This window comes from Drosophila biarmipes, chromosome 2L (genome assembly GCF_025231255.1).
Source record: "Drosophila biarmipes strain raj3 chromosome 2L, RU_DBia_V1.1, whole genome shotgun sequence".
In the NCBI taxonomy this organism is placed as follows: Eukaryota; Metazoa; Arthropoda; class Insecta; order Diptera; family Drosophilidae; genus Drosophila; species Drosophila biarmipes.
Window position 1 is genome coordinate 7,141,046 of NC_066612.1, and position 19,206 is coordinate 7,160,251.

The 19,206-nt window shown below is 40.1% G+C and overlaps 3 protein-coding genes and 1 non-coding gene across 5 annotated transcripts in view; 2 read left to right on the top strand and 2 right to left on the bottom strand.

Moving 5' to 3' along the window:
- Positions 1-19,206, top strand: part of LOC108027804 (uncharacterized) — a 48,030-nt gene that overhangs the window by 25,108 nt on the left and 3,716 nt on the right. For both annotated transcript variants that reach the window (XM_044094085.2, XM_050884910.1), the window contains 2 exons: positions 17,868-18,797; positions 18,860-19,185. In XM_044094085.2, the coding sequence (XP_043950020.1) occupies positions 17,885-18,797; positions 18,860-19,185 (1,239 nt within the window). In that variant the 5' untranslated portion in view covers positions 17,868-17,884. The remainder of the gene's footprint in view (positions 1-17,867; positions 18,798-18,859; positions 19,186-19,206) is intronic.
- On the top strand, positions 2,383-2,454 carry Trnaw-cca (transfer RNA tryptophan (anticodon CCA)). Its single transcript has one exon. It is a non-coding gene; the product is annotated as a tRNA-Trp (tRNA).
- On the bottom strand, positions 15,848-16,500 carry LOC108027805 (C-type lectin 37Da-like). Its single transcript, XM_017099384.3, has 2 exons — positions 16,416-16,500; positions 15,848-16,358 (listed from the first exon to the last, which is right to left on the bottom strand). The coding sequence occupies exons 1-2, from the start codon at positions 16,495-16,497 to the stop codon at positions 15,910-15,912; spliced, it is 531 nt and encodes a 176-aa protein (XP_016954873.2). The 5' UTR covers positions 16,498-16,500; the 3' UTR covers positions 15,848-15,909.
- Positions 16,687-17,626, bottom strand: LOC108027642 (C-type lectin 37Da). Its single transcript, XM_017099159.3, has 2 exons — positions 17,538-17,626; positions 16,687-17,482 (listed from the first exon to the last, which is right to left on the bottom strand). The coding sequence occupies exons 1-2, from the start codon at positions 17,623-17,625 to the stop codon at positions 17,034-17,036; spliced, it is 537 nt and encodes a 178-aa protein (XP_016954648.2). The 5' UTR covers position 17,626; the 3' UTR covers positions 16,687-17,033.

The window sequence follows — 19,206 nt, forward strand, 5'->3', positions numbered from 1 at the left end:
TGCTGGGAGTACTTAACTGGGCAAAAAACTCGGGCGGCCATTAACTCTCGGATTTGATGCGAGCTTTTTAGCTTGGGTTTTTGCCTGACTCTGGCTCTGATTTCTGCTCCTGTTGGTCCTGCTCGTCCTGTTTGTGTCTCTCTTTGTGCTGCTCACTTATTAATGAGTACTTTCTCTCCACTCCTCCTTCTGTACTCGTTGTACTCGCCACATTTGCACATTGCGACAGGATGTTGGGTTTCTGCTCCTGCTGCGGCTCCTTTTCCACGTGGAGCTGCCAGGATGCCTGCGTAGCTATCTGAGCGCCTGGCCGGCTCTGCCGTGCACTCCTCACATACAAACAATCAGGATGCGGAGAGGCACACAAACGGCATACCCCCGCACACATACTGCAGCACACACTTTCAGACAGCACTGTGAAAGGACGAGCTGGGAAAGTTGCGGCTGAAATGAGGAAAAACTGAAAGAACAGACTTAGATAAAGGAGTCGAAGTGAAGATATCCCTTTATTAGTGTATAGTATTTAGAGTATTAATTTTTTATACTTTTATAACTTAATTTTAAAAGCTTAAAACTCAAAAAGATCTCAACAAAAATATATACAATAATCAAAAAAGTAAAATATTTAAAAAAATAACTATATATTATAATCATAAAAAATATTATATTTATTTTTAGAGCAATATTCACACGATATATTTATTAGATTTTAAATTTATAGACAAGATGCATTTCTTTAATTTGGAATAATTCTTAATACATTTACTTAAATTGAAAAAATACGTTTATTTCTCTTCCTTAAACTAGAAATAAGTATTTTTTTAACATTTACTTCTTTTTGTTTTTCTTTTTTTTAATAAATGTAGGGTACTCACAAAAACTGGAAGGCCGACCGAATATCTCGCTTTTTATTTAGTTTCAGTTTCTGTTTTCGCCAGGCCCTTTTTGCCGCTCATTTTCCACAGAATTTCCAAATGTGCAACTGTTGAGTATTTATTAGTGGGCCCCATGAATGGTTCTCTGGGCGAGTGTGTGGGTGTACCTCCGTAGGGGTCGAGCGTCAGGACGGGGTCTGTAGGTGCTTTTGGGGAACTGGAGGTTGGCTCGTGTGGCTCCCTAGGGGATTTGCGCTTGAATACAATTATAGCGAACGTATTCAAGTGCGCAGTGGAAAGTTCGGGGCGAACTAATCAAGGCCTATAAATAGGCGCCCGTATTCCCATGAATTCAGGTGTTTTCTGGTATTTCATGGATACAGATGGTATTTCACGGAGATCTCAATCGGCTTGCGTGTTTATGTTTTTTCGGCCAGTTGGCGAGTAAATTAAATACGAGTATTCAAGCGCCCGAAATGTACGGCACGAAATTGTGGGATCTTTAAGGAGATGGCCTTAAATTATTTTGTGTTTTCCTAGTTTGCTTGCTCACGGTGATTGGGCTAATGCAGCAGATTCCAATAAGCTCACCTGTAGCCTAGGAAAACACAATTAAGCTATAGGCTAAACATGAATATAATATGGTACGTACATCGCTTGTTAATAAGGAAATGAATATTTAAATGGCAATTTCACCGAGAAGCGGCTACAATAAAAGACTGGCCATTCAATTAACACTCATTAATCATTTCATATTTGTTTGTATGTATACATATACTATTTGTTATGCTACTTCTAGACTCTTAGTTAAAATAACTCACAGTTTATGGCACCCCCAGTTTGGGTGCTGAAAGTATCTTAAGTTATGGTTATGTTTAACAACCAAATCCATTTTTTATGTCTAACAATATGTGAGTTCACTGTAATTCAGTCAAGCCATAGAAATTCACCTAATGGATTTTTGTTTGCCATTACTTTATTGGTGCTCAAAACAAGTTGCCAGCGATCTAACTGCAGTTATAACTTCTGCAAAACCAGTTTTTTATTATGCCAAACTTAAGTGGGTTAAACTAAGCTTAGCTGCAGCAATGTTGGCTGCGCAGTCGACGTTACAGCTTATCTAATCAAAGCTAATCGCAACAGTACATCTATATTTATGATCGTATGTTTACTAATAATAAATATATTCCTAGTAAATAATTAATATATATTTTTCAGTATAGTAAAATATGAAAAAGTGTATTAGAACAAATATAGATACATGTGCTACGAGGTCTTCAATGGTTGTACGATTGCTGGAAGCAAACACAAAGCTACTAATTTAACGAGATAAACCAATTTGCGGGAGGGGGCAAGTCGAGGGGGCGGCTAAAGTGAGCGGCCGTCGACGGCAACAACAGCAACAACTGAAAAGTCGGGCGCATTATTTAGAGGGGTACTAATTTTAGGCACACTTATATCACCAGTAAAGCGTTATATTCGGGTTTCGCGTGGCGTTTTCCTCGTAGACTCCGTGGCGCAACGGTAGCGCGTCCGACTCCAGATCGGAAGGTTGCGTGTTCAAATCACGTCGGGGTCAAAAGGGGTTTTTTTTTATGATCAATTTTTTATTCCCATACTACAGACATTGCCTGCGGAATTTCCAGAATTTTGTATTTATTATTGAAGGATAACTAAACCGTAGTTAGAATATTTTATTTTGCTTTTCTGCATATTTAATTTACTATATGTAATACAATTGATCCTGACGTGATTTGTACAACATGCCTTGGAACTTATAGTGAACTTTTAACTATATATTTTTTATATTTTTTAAGTCTTTAAAAATAAACTATAATTTTACAAGCTTTTACATTCCTTATTCAAGGAGAGAATGCACCTCATTGTATTTTGTTTTATTTAAAGGTCCAGCAATTCAAGGACTTTTCTGATTTTCTAAGGATTTCATTTATTTACCCTAGTCACATTTCTATTCAAATGTATTTCACTTACTCTACAGCTTATCCCTGCTAGCCAACAGCCAAATAAATCAAGTCAATGTCACCAATTACTCATCTATTTACAAGCCACTGGGCCGAAATGATTCCCCAGGTCCTTTGAGACCCTGAATCTTTTAGAAGACCCTTTCATCGGATTGGCAAATAAATCTTTTCAGTTCGCTCAAGTGACGCTTTTCAGAGGCTAAATAAGTTGATGCGCCCTTGCTTAGACTCGTGTTGTTTTTTGTCAATTAAGCAGCGAAAAGTCAAAGCAGAAATCACTTAAAGTATTCAATTACAAAATGTAAAACAACACAGCACGAAATGAAAGAGATGAAACTGCTGGGAAAATAGGGTAAAACGCTGGGAAATTCATGGCGGTGGGCGGTGGCCGGGTTGGGAAAGCAACAAGGCGAATGGAAAAGTGAAATGAAATAAAACTGCGGGACAAAAATGAAAGCCAGAGGCAGAGGGGGACGGATGCAGTGTGCGAGGAGTGCAGCGATGGCAGCAATAACTGCAACAACAGGTGGCTCCCGCATATGTTGCCGTTGCGCCGTCACCGTCCGCTAGGTGGCGTCTGCTGGCATTTACCTCCCTCAATTTATTTCGCCTGTCACTGTTTTTCCTCCCTATTTTCCCCCTCGTCCTTGTGGGCGGGCGTGGGTGTGGGCGTGGCTGGCTGCCTCTGGCCTTAGAATAAATATACTCAACCCGCCCCTCTCCGCCGTTTACACAAATAATTGTTTTTTGGCCAGGCAGCCGCGCAACCATCCTCCTCGCTGCACTTTTTTTTGCAAATAAAGCCAAAGTTGTTGCCGCAGTTTAATCTTTTTTCGTCGTCGTGATTTCAACAGCTGCCGGCTGGCGGATGCAGCTGCTCCAGGAGCGCGGGGCTAATGCAAACAGGTCAGGTGAACGGCTTACAGTGGGGAAGACGGGCTGAGCTGGCATCATCCTTGAGAGCACTTCCACCCGGCGGCTGCTCCGTCGAGTTGGCCCTCGGAATACCATAGTGGATACAGATCATAAGCTGGCTGGCCTTCTGTATCTTATTTGAAGCAATATCTATCATAGTTTTTGAGAGATATCAAGCTGGAATAAGCATTTTTTTGATCTAACTAAACCTTCTTTAAACGAATAATTTTAACGTTCAGCTTAAATTCTCTATATTAGCTTTACATCTAGTCGAAATTAATAAATCCTAAAGAAAAGATTAGGTGATCAAATTTTGCCAACAAATTAACTTCGGTTTTAAAAGAACACCGTCATCAAAAGGGTTGTCGGTACTGATTATTATAGTTCTATTTGCTAATTCTTTGTTTCGATTTTTTAATTAAATAATTAAAATAAAACTAAAATTAAATTATCTAAAAAAAACTATAAATTCTTAATGTTATGGGATTAGTATCAAGTACTGCATAAACCAAGCCTGATTCTTATAAGAAAAGCATTTTACAACTTCATAAATGTTTTACCTATCACTCCTCATATCTAGCAATGTAGTTGTTGCTATATTAAAATCTACTTTATGGCTAATTATTATGCATAAGTGAAAATCCATTGAAGATTTGATAATAATATTAAAAGGAAATTTTCACCATAAGCACGGGAATTTATCTCCTTTTTATTTGACCCATTGTGCACAGGGGAACAGGCAGTTGTTAACTCTGATTTAATGGCCACGTTGCAGTACCTGCAACTACCTGCTTTGTGTGTGTGCCTGTGTGCGTGCTCGACCGTACTTAACTGCCCTGTAGCCCCAACCCCTGAAGCGCCTTTAACCCCCTTTAGGCCCCCTAACCCCCCAACCCTCTCAGCCCGTTCGTATCTGTCGGGTTGGCCGTGCTCAACAGAAGTGGCTACGTGCTGTGTTTGCGGCGCTCGATATCCATCCGGATACCTGATGCAGTGTGCTACACAGCGCAGAAAATCATGTAAAATGGGTTGCAGTGCTTAAAATAATTATACTGATATTTAAAATGCATTCAATGGTTAGTATCCAATGCTAAGTCAAAAATACTTGATCACAACCATAAGCATCATAAATATTTTGGGGATGATATAATATTTTATAATCTTCAAATGCTCGTTTAAACATAACATTTTATAAAGCAATCTCGAAATAATTTGCTGTAAGATTCAAATTTAACAAAATATTATCATAGAACATTGAAACTTTTCTCTTGGTGTAGGACTTCAGGCTGCTACGTGATGCGGTCCTTGTTGTGGGCTTTTAATGGGTTAATGGCGCCAGCTGCCTCCTCGTTCCCTGCCGCTCTGAAAATTGCAGTTTGGAGTGGCGAGAGCCATTGGCATTATGATAAATACACTTTTGGGTGGCCACTGCAACTTCGGGGGCGCATGAGCTTCTAAATTACTTGGTGGACCAAAGTTTGGGACGCGTCCTGCGCCTGGTGGCGTGGTGGCCTGGCCCCGGGCTATTGAATCAAAGCACATTTCCGGACAGCAATTTGCTCAATTGTGGCAAAAGTTTGCCGTCGTTTGCATAAAATGCTCGTTGGAGAACGGCGAATGTCGGCTGGAGGACAAAAAAGTTGCAGGACCACAGAAAATGTGAGCTGCCTGCTGCAGACAATGTGCAATCTGTGCCAGGCACATGTCACCAGCACACAAACACAGGGACGCACGGTGTTCACTGTACAGTGACACCCCCACAAACGCACAGGCACACAAAGACAAAGACAAGGAGCAACAATGAGGCGAGCTAAGGATAATGGAGATGAAGCTGCAGGAAAACTGCACAGCAAGAAAAATGTGATAGCGCAAAAAAAACGTATTTCAGTGTGGAAAGTAAGGAAACTTGTAAGGGTGCCTGAAGGTATGCCATGGAAAATAAAAGTAATTGTGGAATTCTGCATACTTATAGGCACCTTTAAAAATGAATTTGAGCTCGTAGCACAAGCATTTCACAAGGATCTATTAATCTATAATCTATCTAAAAGTGTTCAACAAATAAATTCAATTCTCATAAGTGGTGAAAGCGTTTTTTTATTTGAGATACAATGCTGCATACTCCTTAACGCCTTGATAAATTTTATATCAAGCCATAGTGAATTTTGGAAATGCAACTAAATTTGTCTTGCATACTTTTAGGCGCCTTAAAGTTACTAGTACAAGCTTTACGTCCAATTGTTTAAATGAAAAGCATATGTAATACGAATAGATTTAACTGCCCACCGTAATCGTCTAGCCCGGAGATTACAGGGGGCTATCCCAATTCGCAGGCTCAAAAGAAGACATTTTGGGCTGCTCCTAAGAGACTAATATGAATATATTATTTACTTGAAACTAGTCGTAATTTGATCTACTCCTATATACCAAGTTGAAAACTAATTATAATTTATAATTAAGAGATTATTTACTTAAGAAAACATTTAGGTTAAAGGCTTTAATTAGATCTGTTCCTGGATTATATTAAATAAAGATGTTAATTAAATAAAAAAAAAAAAAAAAATACGAATAGATATTTATATCATACCATTTTGAGCAATTCTCCCTGTACATAAAGGCTGATTTCGCCAGACAAAAGGTTGAAGGTGGTGGGCGTTGGGCTGTGGGCTGGCAGCCAACAACTTTAATGGTGTCAGTAATTGTTAACTCAAGCGACGTTTATTTCCTGTGCATGTGTGCGTTTCAGCTGCATACTTTGTGGCGCTTTCATTATACTTCTTTGCTCGGCACTTTAACGCCGCTGTAAAAGGATACAGATGGCACATATGTACATATGCGAACAGAGCAAGCAGGAAGCACAAGTCAAGTGTCAGTCTGCAGGAAGGAAGGCCACCGAAAGTGGGTAGGTAGCGCACCCTTAATGTCATTTGTTGTGGCAGAGTAAATTACGTATACGCCATGTGTTGGCCTTAGTGGTCGGAAAATTAAGTGCGGCCCGCAGAGCATTTAATTGACCCCTGCCTCCACCGACACAAATGCCACATCAAGCGATGTGATGGCAACCATGGCAGCTGACCCAAAACCCCGCCAGCATTTGTCAATCCTGGTGTCAAAATTAAATGTCCGCTGTGGAATGGAATTGCCGGAATGTTGCTGCTGCTGTTGCCTTGGCTGAATGCCGCCGACAGGATAACAACAGTCGTTATAAATTTGTCTAGACGTCATTGTCCACTCACATGACAGGACATACCACCACCCACCGCCCCCATCCGTTGGTGCCCCGAATGTCCTTGGACGGCCGGAGTGACATGGCACTTTGTCCAGTGGAAAAGCGAGGGGGGCATGCCATTTGTCCGGCTGCCACATAAAAATTGTTTTAAATTAGTTGTTAATTTAACTACTTTGCCAGCTTTCGGCCAAAGCCAGCTGCCAAAAGCGGTTAACCATAGAAGACGCTTAATGGCTCTTTTTATGGGGTCACCGGGGAGGTCGCCTCGGAACTTGGATAGCCACTGGCTTGGCGGTCACCAAATGGAATTTTTACTTAATGGCCTTTATTAGTATTAAAAGCAGGGGTAGTTTGAATCTGGTTTAGTCATTGCTATAAAAAATGCATATATAGGTACAATTTTTATTAAAATAATTTATTTGAAACCACTTTATAATATGTGTAAAAGTATGCATCCAATTTTTTGAATGAATTTCTTGTACTTCTAAGTTTAAGATATATCATAGCATACATTTAGGCACGTACAATTATATGTTTTACAAGTTAATTAACACTTTAACAAAGTCTTACAAACATTTTATTTAGTATTCATTGGCTGACGGAATATCTCTTGAGAATGGCATAAATGTGATTAAACATCCTTTACCATTGACTTTTGTATCGATTTCTTGAACGATAAGTCTTCATAATCCCCATTGATATCAACAAGCAACAGAGGTTTTGTGAGTGGCTTTGAGATATTATATTCAGTGAAGTCATAGAATGCTAAAAAAGGATATTAGAAGTTATTACATGCCAGCAATAGAGTACGAGAAAACACCAATTATTTGTAAATGAAAATAATAAATATGAGCTTATAAACCTTTTTGAAGCCAAGAAAGGGATGAGATACATATTTTCCTACAAAGACCAAAGACAAAATGGCAGCACTGATCCTTTTACCATTGACTCTTGACTGCAAATTGACTTCATTTGCCGAAATGAATTTGATTTATGGACGGGCCACACGCAAACACACACATTTGCCCGCATTATCTGTGGTCTTCCGAGTGATTAAGCAATAAATATACAAGTTGACAGTAAATTATTAACGTGGCAAATGGAAAAGTGGCTGGGACTTGGGGATCCCATCCCGACCTGGAGTCATCTTCGGTCGGTTTTCGCTGGCTTCCTGGCCCCGGACATCTCTTGGCGAGGCCGGGCACGTAATCCTGGTAAATATTTGAGCAAATATTAGAAGTAGGACAAATTCAAAACGTGACACATTTTGGGGGAGTGGAAAGGCAATCGAATTTTCCCTTTTCCAACCGCCTCAAGGGGCAATTCTCTCGTTTTGTGGGTGTCAAAAATGTATTTTAAGTGCATAATTTGCGCTCGAATGAGTGGCAATAACCGGAATGCAATTCAAAAGTCATTTGTAAGCGGCTCATAAGCCCGTGGGCGGGGTCAGGAATTTTCAGGGTCCTGTCTTTGTGTCTGCGCCTGAGTTGGGATCATAAACGTAAAACGCTTAGCCCCAAAGACAAAGGCAACTCGCATTCGTACGTATACATTTTGAAGGGCGGTGGGGAGGCGTGGGCGGGGCAACAATGCCGCCAAATGAAACAGCAAACAAAAAAGAGCAGGCGCGGGAGTGGGAAAAAAACATGGCCATAACAATAAAAGCACAACAATAAGCAGTAACAACGAGGACAACATCGCCGAGTTTTACGGCATGAGGTAACACACACAACGCCAGTGCTGACGGCCAAAAGCCACATCAAACATTTAAAACACCTGCAGGTATTTGGCAATGGGTATCAGATTGTTAGGAACAACTACAAATTCAATAAGCCACTTATATTTTATTAAAGGTTTTTATTCAATACAAACGCTGTTCTTGCAATGAATCCAAAAATAGTTTAAATCCTTAAAGAGATCTTTTACAAAGACACTTTAAATAGACAATTTACTTTTAAGGTGTCTAAAAGTATGCATTAAAAGATACATTACATACAAGGTGTCTAAAAGTATGCATTAAAAGATACATTACATACAAAATAAAAAAATAATTTTTTGGTGAAAATTCGTTTTTTTTCGAAGTTCTTTTAGCTCTAACTTTGGCAAAAATGGTTCGAATTCCAGAAAAAGCACTGTTTTAGACTGCCAACAAGCCAAATAATTTATAGCAGATATTTCCTGGCTGATTCTAAAAACTAAAAATTTTGTCAAATTTTCACATTTTTACAAGGGGTAGCATCGTTATTTTTTGCGAAAATTTTTCAAAAATTAAATTTTTAAGGTGTGAATGTCAGTTGATTGGAAATTTTGTTACGAGCTCAGCAAGGTATTTCATTCCATGTTTGGGTTTTTACTTTTAATGTTTCGACCAAAATACTGATCTTTTTTGGACGGAAAACAGAGATCTAATTTTTTGGCGAAAATTCGATATTTTCGTAAATATTTTTTGATCTAACTTGGCCAAAAATGGTACGATATCCAAAATACGAACTGTTTTGAATAGCCAACAAGCCAGATAATTGAACGCAGTTACTTCTTGGCTGATTCCAAAAACTAAAAATTTTGTCAAAATTTCATTTTTTGCAAAAATGTATCAAAAATTAAATTTTTAAGGTGTGAATGTCAGTTGATTGGAAATTTTGTTACGAGCTCAGCAAGGTATGCCATTCCATGTTTGGCCTTTTACTTTTGTTGTTTCGGATCTTTTTTTGGGCGGAAAATAAGGACTTTATATATCGTTGCATACTTTTAGATGACTGAAATTATATTTAAAAGCGATTTTAAAGCCATAAAATGCCCACCGTAATCGTCTAGCCCGGAGATTACAGGGGGCTATCCCAATTCGCAGGCTCAAAAGAAGACATTTTGGGCTGCTCCTAAGTGACTAATATGAATATATTATTTACTTGAAACTAGTCCTATATACCAAGTTGAAAACTAATTATAATTTATAATTAAGAGATTATTTACTTAAGAAAACATTTAGGTTAAAGGCTTTAATTAGATCTGTTCCTGGATTATATTAAATAAAGATGTTAATTAAATAAAAAAAAAAGCCATAATTATTTTGTGGCAGCCCCAATTGAGAAATAATTGTTACTTTTTGTAAATTTGTAGCCAGATTGGCATAACTGAGGGAGGCTCGAGAACAGGCGCAGGATCAGGATAAAGCAGCGGATGTGGGAGGCAGGCTCGTGGCCATGGCGCTGCCAAGTGTAGCAGATTAACGGAATGTTTGTTAAATGGCGCACGGTTGTGTTTCAGGGGCAGGAGTACAGGACTAAAGGACTACGGGACTGCAGAAGAGCAGCGGAACAGGCTGGCAAGGTGGTGGCGGGCAGGACTTTCTGTAGGCGCGGCTGTGGAATGCCGTAATTCTCATAATTTGGGACGACTGTGCGCCATTGTGTGCTAACTTTGGAAAAGACAATGCAGACCCTAATAAGGCAGGCAGACTTGCAGAAAACCACTTTCTATTTTTCCCCTCTTTTGGGCTACTTTAAAGCCTGCACTCTCCGTTAAGCTCTTAAAATATTCAATTCCACAGCTTTGTCGGCATTTTAGCTAATTAAAAAAAATTTATAACAAATGAAGGCCAAGCTTGAGGACTGCAAATCGAATCGCAAAAACGGCCACACATTTTTGCCGTTGAGTATTTTCATTTGCCTAATGCTCCTTTAAGCCGCTTAGGTTGTTATATGTGGTCGGTCCCTTTTGTACGTATAAATGTAAGCGTGGGTGTACTCTCAAGTTGCTCGGGAAGGGGTGTGTGTGCGTGATGACAATGATGGGCATCTAAGTAGGGATTTATAGGGTGTTGAAAAATCAATGGATTGAACACAGCATCGTCAACAAATCACCAATCATTGGAGCGGGAAAGCGACTTAAAAGGTTATTTTCCTATGGCTATAGATTTATTTATTATAGAAACATATTTTTTAAATTGTTTAAATATAAATCTTCACAGTACCATTGTTTGATTAAAGATTGCTAGTTACATTTCAAAGCGTTTCTATTTAAATTATGACTTCTGTATTTATGGCATAACGCCTCAATTCACATGACTGATTTTATTGTTGCCTGACTTGAGGCAAACTCAATTCGAGGTGGCCCAAAAATTCGACAAAGGCATTGCTGTATGAGCTTATATTCTATACACGATTTCAATTGATTTGCCGTCAATTTCATTTGCCAAAGGAAAAATTCCAGATTTCCATATATACATTTTATATATAGCATGGTTGCATATAGGCCAGACTTGCCCCAAGCATGATGAATTATTATTTTGCCCCCAGAAGCCCACGCCTTCCACGCATTACGCATACGCACCGTGTACTCAAATTCAAGTCGAGGCCGCCTGTCCGCCTGTCAGCATGTTTGTCCGTTGTCCGCTGGCCCAACCGCAATCATTCATCATGGTGCAACAACAACGGGGCGCAACAAGCAGCACATTGTTGTTGTTTGGTTTCGTTGAGCCCCCCATTTTCCGCTCATTTTCCACCCTATCCCCTAAACCTATATCCCCATAACCACCCAGCTTGACATCGATACGGCGTTGATACACACGTTCATTGAACGGACATTGTTAATGTATTCTACGTATATTGTTCGCCCTTCTTTTTTTGTTCTTGCCAAAGGCAATTATCCTTGCCTAGCAGCCAACCCAATCCCCAAATGTGCTAATCCATCAATAGGTCTCAATGGGGGCTTCAACACTTTGTCTTCTTTGGCAACCCCAAAAAGAACAGACAGCATTTGTACGTGTTCCATTGTGTGCAAAACGGAAGCTGCAACTTATTACAAGTATTCAATAACTTTGCTTCCTTTAACATGAGAAAAATTCCCCTTTTAAAGCTTATATACGAGTACATTGGATTGGTTTTTAAAAGAGCTATTTTTACTTATGTGTAAAGTAAATGGACTGACTATACAAGATTGGTCGGAAAGTATGTAAGAAGTAAGAGAAAGCGTTTCCAACCTTCTTAAGTATATATGTATAACGCTGAGATCCCTGAAACTATAGGAGTTTTATTTAAGGGATATTATGTAGTTATTACCAAAAACTGTCTTCTTGCCAAAAATTATTGAAAACGGACGATTCATTAAAAACTTATAACGAAATAATAATGTTTTGCAGAAAATCAGCTGTTTTTACCATTACGCCTCCAAGCCGCTAGATGGCGCTGGGTGGCCCTAGCCTTATGTCTGTTTCGGTATTTATAATAAACCTTTTCTTTTTCCAATATTTATATATATGCATGTACATTTTTATAACATTAATTTTTACAAAGAGAAACTATCTTTGCAATGATCAAATGTTAAAACTTATTCATTCAAAATCTCAATACTCTACCATATTGTAAAAGTCGCTGTTTTCGGCTGCGGTGCCTTGCAAATATAGCCAAGTCCAATGTAGCACCTTCTGTCATTTAGAGCTTCTTTGTTCAATCTTAGCTCATCGCAGTTCTCCTTATTGTCCTGATTATTAGGCTCTCCCTTTTCGAATAATCCCGAAGGCACGGCTCGACCATTCGAAAACCAAACATGTTTTTTGGACGCGGCCAGGCCATTGCCAGAAGTCCACAATCGGGCGTCCTTTGTCAATTTGTTATCAATAATGTATTTTGTAACCAGTTTCAACTCTTCAATGTTTTCAAACGCCACTAACTGAGCCTTTATTCGTCGACATGACGCAAAGGCAGAATACCAATTTACCCGTTTGGGTTCAATTACGTAATAATTAGAACCGATCTTTCGGAATGGATCTGTAGGTTCATCCAGAACACCAGAAACACCTAAAAATACGCAACATATTGTCAGCGATACCACTCCTGGTTACACAATCTTACCAATATTAATATTCGGTGTTATATTGTGGGCTCCAGACCGGGAAAGTACTGCCAAGAACGCACACAAGCTCGTATACTTCAACCCCATCTTGTAAATACTAAAAATATACTTGTTCAATGCGTCCCTTTTATAACTAATCCGTGCCAGAAATATGATGAAGGTAGGGGTTACACACAGAAAAAATTGTAAATAGACTTAAACTTTGGTGCTAGGCTATTGAAAAAATTAAATTCAACATTATTTTTAATAAGTCCAAAGGTCCCACTTTGAGGCATATGTAAAAATTATATTAGGCTTGGTACCTTTTATTAAAAATAAAAATAAATTATATTCCACATACATTTTTCTTAAGTACAAAATAATTTGTTGGTTCAAAATTGTTTAAGTCATCTTTATCTTGCTTTTGGTCAGGATCTCTAAAATTGTAGGTAATTTGAATCCTTTGTTGGTTATTTTGTTTTCTGCGTGCACACTAACTCGAATAGTTCCTTGGCTTGAATAATTTTGTGATTTATATAATAATATTTTAATATTAATTTGTTTGGGGCAGGTCGCTTCTATGCATAATATTTGAAATGAGCTTTTACGCTTTTATAAGCTCGTTAGAAGTGTTTGTTATTCGTTGTCATGTAGGGATGAGCCTAGGTGTTTGAAGTGCGGTAGGCTTGTCTTAAGTCACTCAATTTTATTTTTACTGGCAATTAAAAAAATATTATTCGTAAGCTCTAAAATAAACGATTTTACATGCTAGCTTTTTTCAAACATTTCACGTTTTTTGGGTTAGGAAGGCATTTTTTTAGTGAGTTTTTAAGGAATTAAGTTAACGAAAACGGTCGTTATGTCACAATATGATCGATGAGCTTATAAATAATATAATTAAGACAGCTTTTCATTTTCCTGGCATAAAGTTCATTTCAAACTTTCTCGTTCGTTTGGAAAAGTAGAAAAGACAAATTTCGCAGCCATTAGTGGAATTCAAAAAGAATTGCCTGGGAAAAGAATCCGCCAACTGTGGGGCCATTAAAAATCACTCCAAACTGCTTAGACTGCAAATTGTGTTTTACATTTTTTCCCCTCATTATTTGCACACGGAAGTTGGACACGAATGATGGCCAATGTATAATAGCCATTAAAACTTTCCTGTTTGCCCGACAGGCTGAGGAGCGGAAAACGCGGGAAAGCTGGGCGGAGGCTAGCAGGAAAATGGGAAATGGAAAGCCGAATCAGCCAAGGTAGCCGGCGCTTGAGGTGGTATGCGAGTGTTAGACGAAAACTTTTGCAATAATCATTTCGCTCCCTGACTGACTGCCGTTGTCCTTGGCAGGACACAGCGTTTGCCAGGACATGCACAGAGCTATGTAAAACAAAAATACGAAAAATCCGGGGGAAGGAAAGAACAACTCGGATAGAAAGATTCAGCAGAGCAGAGCTCCGCAATTGCGCGACTGTCAATACAAAACGAACAATTATATGGTGGCTGAGAGGGGGGAAAAGACGGAGGAGCAGGGCAAGATTAGCAGGATGTGGAGGAGCAGGAGCTGGCCAGCTGGCTGCCAATGACAATGGACAATGGCCACACACACTCACTCGCACACAAAGGCAACAGGCTACAGTGTCCTTCTGAATTATTGAGCGTGCAACTTGTTGAAAATCCAAGGATGCCGCCGAAAGGAGCTGCAGCGGGCAGGTTTTTACACACAAAAAAATAAGATATATTTGAGATTTACAAGTATTTTTATATTATTATTTTTTAATACCCTAAAAAATTAAAAAAAAAAGGATTTACACATAAAAAATTAAAATAAAACAAAGGCTTTAATTTTATAATCTCATTTTTGCTTTGATATTAAATAAAATGTTTTGTTTTTAATTTTGGTTTTGTTTTTGTACGGTATGCCAGAAAGACTTTAGTCTTATTATAAGTTTATAATATTTTTGACAAGAAAAGTGTTAAATTGTTTTGAATTACATGAAGATTATTTACTGTGTATCCACCATATTCTGTGTGCCTGCGTCTGTAACGCCTTAATTTACTCATTTCAACAAAATGTTAAAAATTTACCAAGTTATTTTCCCACGGGAATGCAGCCTAGAGAACGGGTGGCTGCAAAAGAGAGCTAAAGCGCTGAAAACAATTAAAAAGTTTGAGGAGCCGGCGAAGAATGCGCCCAGAAATGAGGATGGGTTTATGGCTTTTTAATGGGTTAAGGGCGTGAAAGGGTTGAGGAATGAGGCATTATGCTACTCCTAAAAGGAAAAAGGTGTTGAAGCGTGGTCGAGAACATTCCTAGGGGGTGTCCTTGGAAATTTATACGACGTTGAGCATGCTTTTTCAACATTCGATTTCCCATCATCAATCAGTAACATATTCTCAATCAATTTTTGATACGCCAAGGGAAATTGAAGTAGCTGGAAATTATGTGCAGTCCTATCCGACCAATTTTATCCCCTCTAAAGTCAAAAAAATTAAAAGTTATACCACACAGTTTATGCAGCTATTCAGATCCCACACTTCCGCCGCAAGTGGATATCCGTTAATTTCATTGGCCCATTTGCAGCAGCAGCTCGCAGCTGGCTGGAATGGCAGTCACGTCGATATTGTATGGCCAATTTGTTCGTGACTAACACTTTCATGGGCAGTTAGCCAGGTCCAGAGCAGGAGCATCAAGCTGCCACAGTTTGCTCAGCAAATAAGCGGAGATGTGGCAAGTGGCCGCAAGGAACAAACGCCAGTGATGTATTCAGTGAGTCGAACAATTGAAACTTGATGTTCTGTCACTTGGAAGGATAGAGGACTTGGGAATCTTTTGATAGGAACGAGTTTGTAGTTTTAGGTAAATGCATTTTCTATTAGTATCAACTAGCTAGCAACCATCCCTAAAAATGTAACATGGTGTTACTTAAGTTGATTATGTCTTTGGGTATACAAACTTCGTTTCTTGTTAATATTGGTAATGGCCGGTTTCATTGACCTTATTAAAAATATAAAAACCACAGCGTAATATCGGAGGTCATTTTATTGATAGATATTTGGAATCACAAACAAAACTCTAAATATAATCTACCACACGATGAATGAAGCTGTTTTTGGCTGGCGTGCCTTGCAAATGTATCCATTTAAAAACTCGCACCTCCTGTCGTTTAGACCCATACCTAAATTCACTTGGATGTTAAGCTCATCGCAGTGTTCCACACCGCCTGCATTATTTGGCTCTCCTTTGCGCCGTAGATTTGAAGCCACGGGCCTTCCATTGGAAAACCAAACGTGCCTATCTTGTTTGGCCAAATCAGTTCCCGAAGTCCATAGAATTGTGGTTATATCGTTATCAATAATGTATTGAGACACAAGTTGCAACTCCTCTAAGCTTTCAAACGCTACCAAATCAGCTTCCATTTGGTTACAAGACTCGGAGGCATCAAACCAATTAACTTCCTTACTTTCAATTAAGTAGTAGTTGGAGCCGATCTTTATAAATGGAGCTGTGGTTATATTCAGGAACCCAGGAACACCTAGTTGGAGCACACAAAAATTGGTTTACAAGAACACTCCTGGAGAAAAAATCGTACCATCAATCACATTCGATGTTATCTTGTAGGCTCCGGACAGGGAAAGTATTGCCAGAAAGGCACACAAGTTAGTACACTTCATCCACATTTTGTAACTACTATAAAAACACTGGTTCAGTGCGACTCTTTTATATCGAATTCGTGATCAAAATATGATTTCATCATGCCAAGCGATAAGATAAATAAAAAAAGGATTAGTTCACTGAAACTTCAAAGAATTAAGTGGTATTTAAAGCTACAACCTTTATCGTTCATTAAAGCTTACCACTCAGGAGTGGTCACCTAACCGTGTTTGTACTTTTATTAGGGAATAACAATGAGTACAGTGTGCATTCGATATGTGAGCATGCTGCAAGTCGTTACAACATGTTATGGTAGATAAGAAATCAAATCAAGTATTATAAATAATATAACTGAACAAGCTTTCACTTTCCTTGGTATAAAGATCATTCAAGTTTTCGGTTATTTGTGGTATTAGTATTGGAGGCAAATGTCGCAGCTATTACTGAAATTCATCTAGAACTTTGTTTAATCAATTTCAAGACTCCTTTTTTATAATGTATTTCAAGGTTTCTTCTATTGGTAGGTGTTGGGAGTCACAATCCAATCTCGATAAGTCTACCACACGATAAAGGAAGCTGTTTTCGGCTGGGGTGCCTTGCAAATGTAGGGGCCTTTGATAGAGCATTTCTTGTCATTTAGACCCACACCTCTCTCGGGTTGGATTTTAAGGTCATCACAGTGTTCCTCATCATTTGCATTATTTGGCTCTCCTTCGCGCCATAAATCCGAAGCCACGGGTTGTCCACTCGAAAACCAAACGTGTTCATCCTGTTTGGCCAAGTCAGTGCCCGAAGTCCAATAGAATGCAGTCAAATTGTTGTTAATAATGTATTGGGATACAAGTTGCAATTCCTCTAAGCTTTCAAACGCTACCAAATCAGCTTCCTTTTGCCTACAAGATTCGAAAGCATCAAACCAATTAGCGCGCTTTGTTTCAATTAAGTAATAATTTTCTCCAATTTTTATGAAAGGAGCTGTCGCTATATCCAGGGATTCAGGAACTCCTACGTAAAATGTGAGCGATAAGTAAAACCGAAGTACATCAATTCCTTATCTCACCATCGACAATGTTTGGAGTTATCACGTATCCCGCAGACAGGGAAACTAGTCCCAAAAGGACACAGAGTACAGTAAACTTTAAAAACATTTTGCCAAGACTGTCTGAATTTTGGTCGAAACGGTTTCTTTTAAAGCTTTCAGCGACTAAAGCCCGTGGAAGCAGCGATTAGATAGCATTATATATTATAATCTTATTTAAAATGATAAGCTCGATTAATCAATGGCATACTGGATATGCGGCTCTTTTTTTCTTTTCTTTTTTTTAATTAACTAATTATAAGCATGAAACAGTATGATCTAATGGCTTTTTATTAATTATTTGTATTGCAGAAAATGTTTGAATAGAGATGGCCAAACTTTCACGACGTGCCTCGTCGTCTGCAGCAACGCCCGCCAGAGCAACAACAGCAACTAGTGCAAGCACAGGAGCAACATCTGTCAATCCAAGTCATGCCACAGGCGCCACGCAGCAACAAGAGGAGCAGCATCAGCAGCAGGAGCAGCATCAGCGACAGGAGCAACATCAGCCGCAGGGGGGAAGTCAGCAACATACCAAGCAGCAGCAGCAGCAGCAGCAGCAACATCATCAGTTGCAACATCAGGAACAGCAACAGCAGCAACGCATTGCCCGTCGTGCCGCCAGCAACAGCAACATCAACAGCAGCAGCAACAGACCCCAAGCAGCGGCTCTCATTGACACGAGTCCCGATGTCCTCCATGAGAATCCACCGCCATCACCGACACCGGCGGCGCTTTCCAACCACAGCAGCAGCAGCAACAACAGCTACCACAGCAACACTGCCAAGCCCACAGCACCCGCCCACGCCCATGTCACGGCCACGCCCTACATGCCGCTGCTGCCTCCGGGCGAGCGGAATCTGACGGAGGCGGAAAATGCGGCGGAGCGGGCAAGGATTCGGGAGGAGTTCTTCGCCACCTATGACGTGATGACGGGCGTCAGGATCGCGGCCACTTTGGGCGGCTTCTTCGGCCTGATGGTCTTCCTGATCGTCTGGAAGAGTCGCAGCAGCAGCAACGAGACGCTGAAGGTCCTCAAGGATCCCAAAATGGCGGCAGTGGCGGCGGTGTGCATGCAGGAGGAGGAAGAGCGCGAGATCCACGACGCCATCGTGGCCACGGGCATGTCCATTTATCCGGATGAGTATGATGCGATGGTCTACCGACGACAGCGGATGCTCTCGCTGGGCAATGTCAGTGCTCCGCCGCTGCTGAATCGGGGATATCGCTGCGGTTCGATGGGTAAGTCCTTCGAAAGAAATCCAAACTGGCTAAGTGAAAATCCATTATATGCCTTGTTTTAGGTGGCGTTGGCGTGGGTGTTCCCGTGGGCTATAGCTATCTGCTGGAGCCGCCACGGCGCTTCTCCTACTCCTCAATGTCCGGAGGAGGAGGACCTGGTTCCGGTCATGTGGGACGTCGCAAGAGTGGCTCGGAGTCGTCGCGCATCTTCAGCAACTATCCCATGGGCGGCAGCTTTGGCACCGACGACTATTTCGTGGAGACGGAGGACGAACTGGAGGCGGAGGAGTATATGCAGCCAGGTACCACGGATGGGCGCGATGATCATCAGCACCAGAGGACTGACTCCACGCGCAGCAAGCCGGGATTTCTGTCCGTACCCATGGCGGTGAGTGAAAGTGGAATAGCG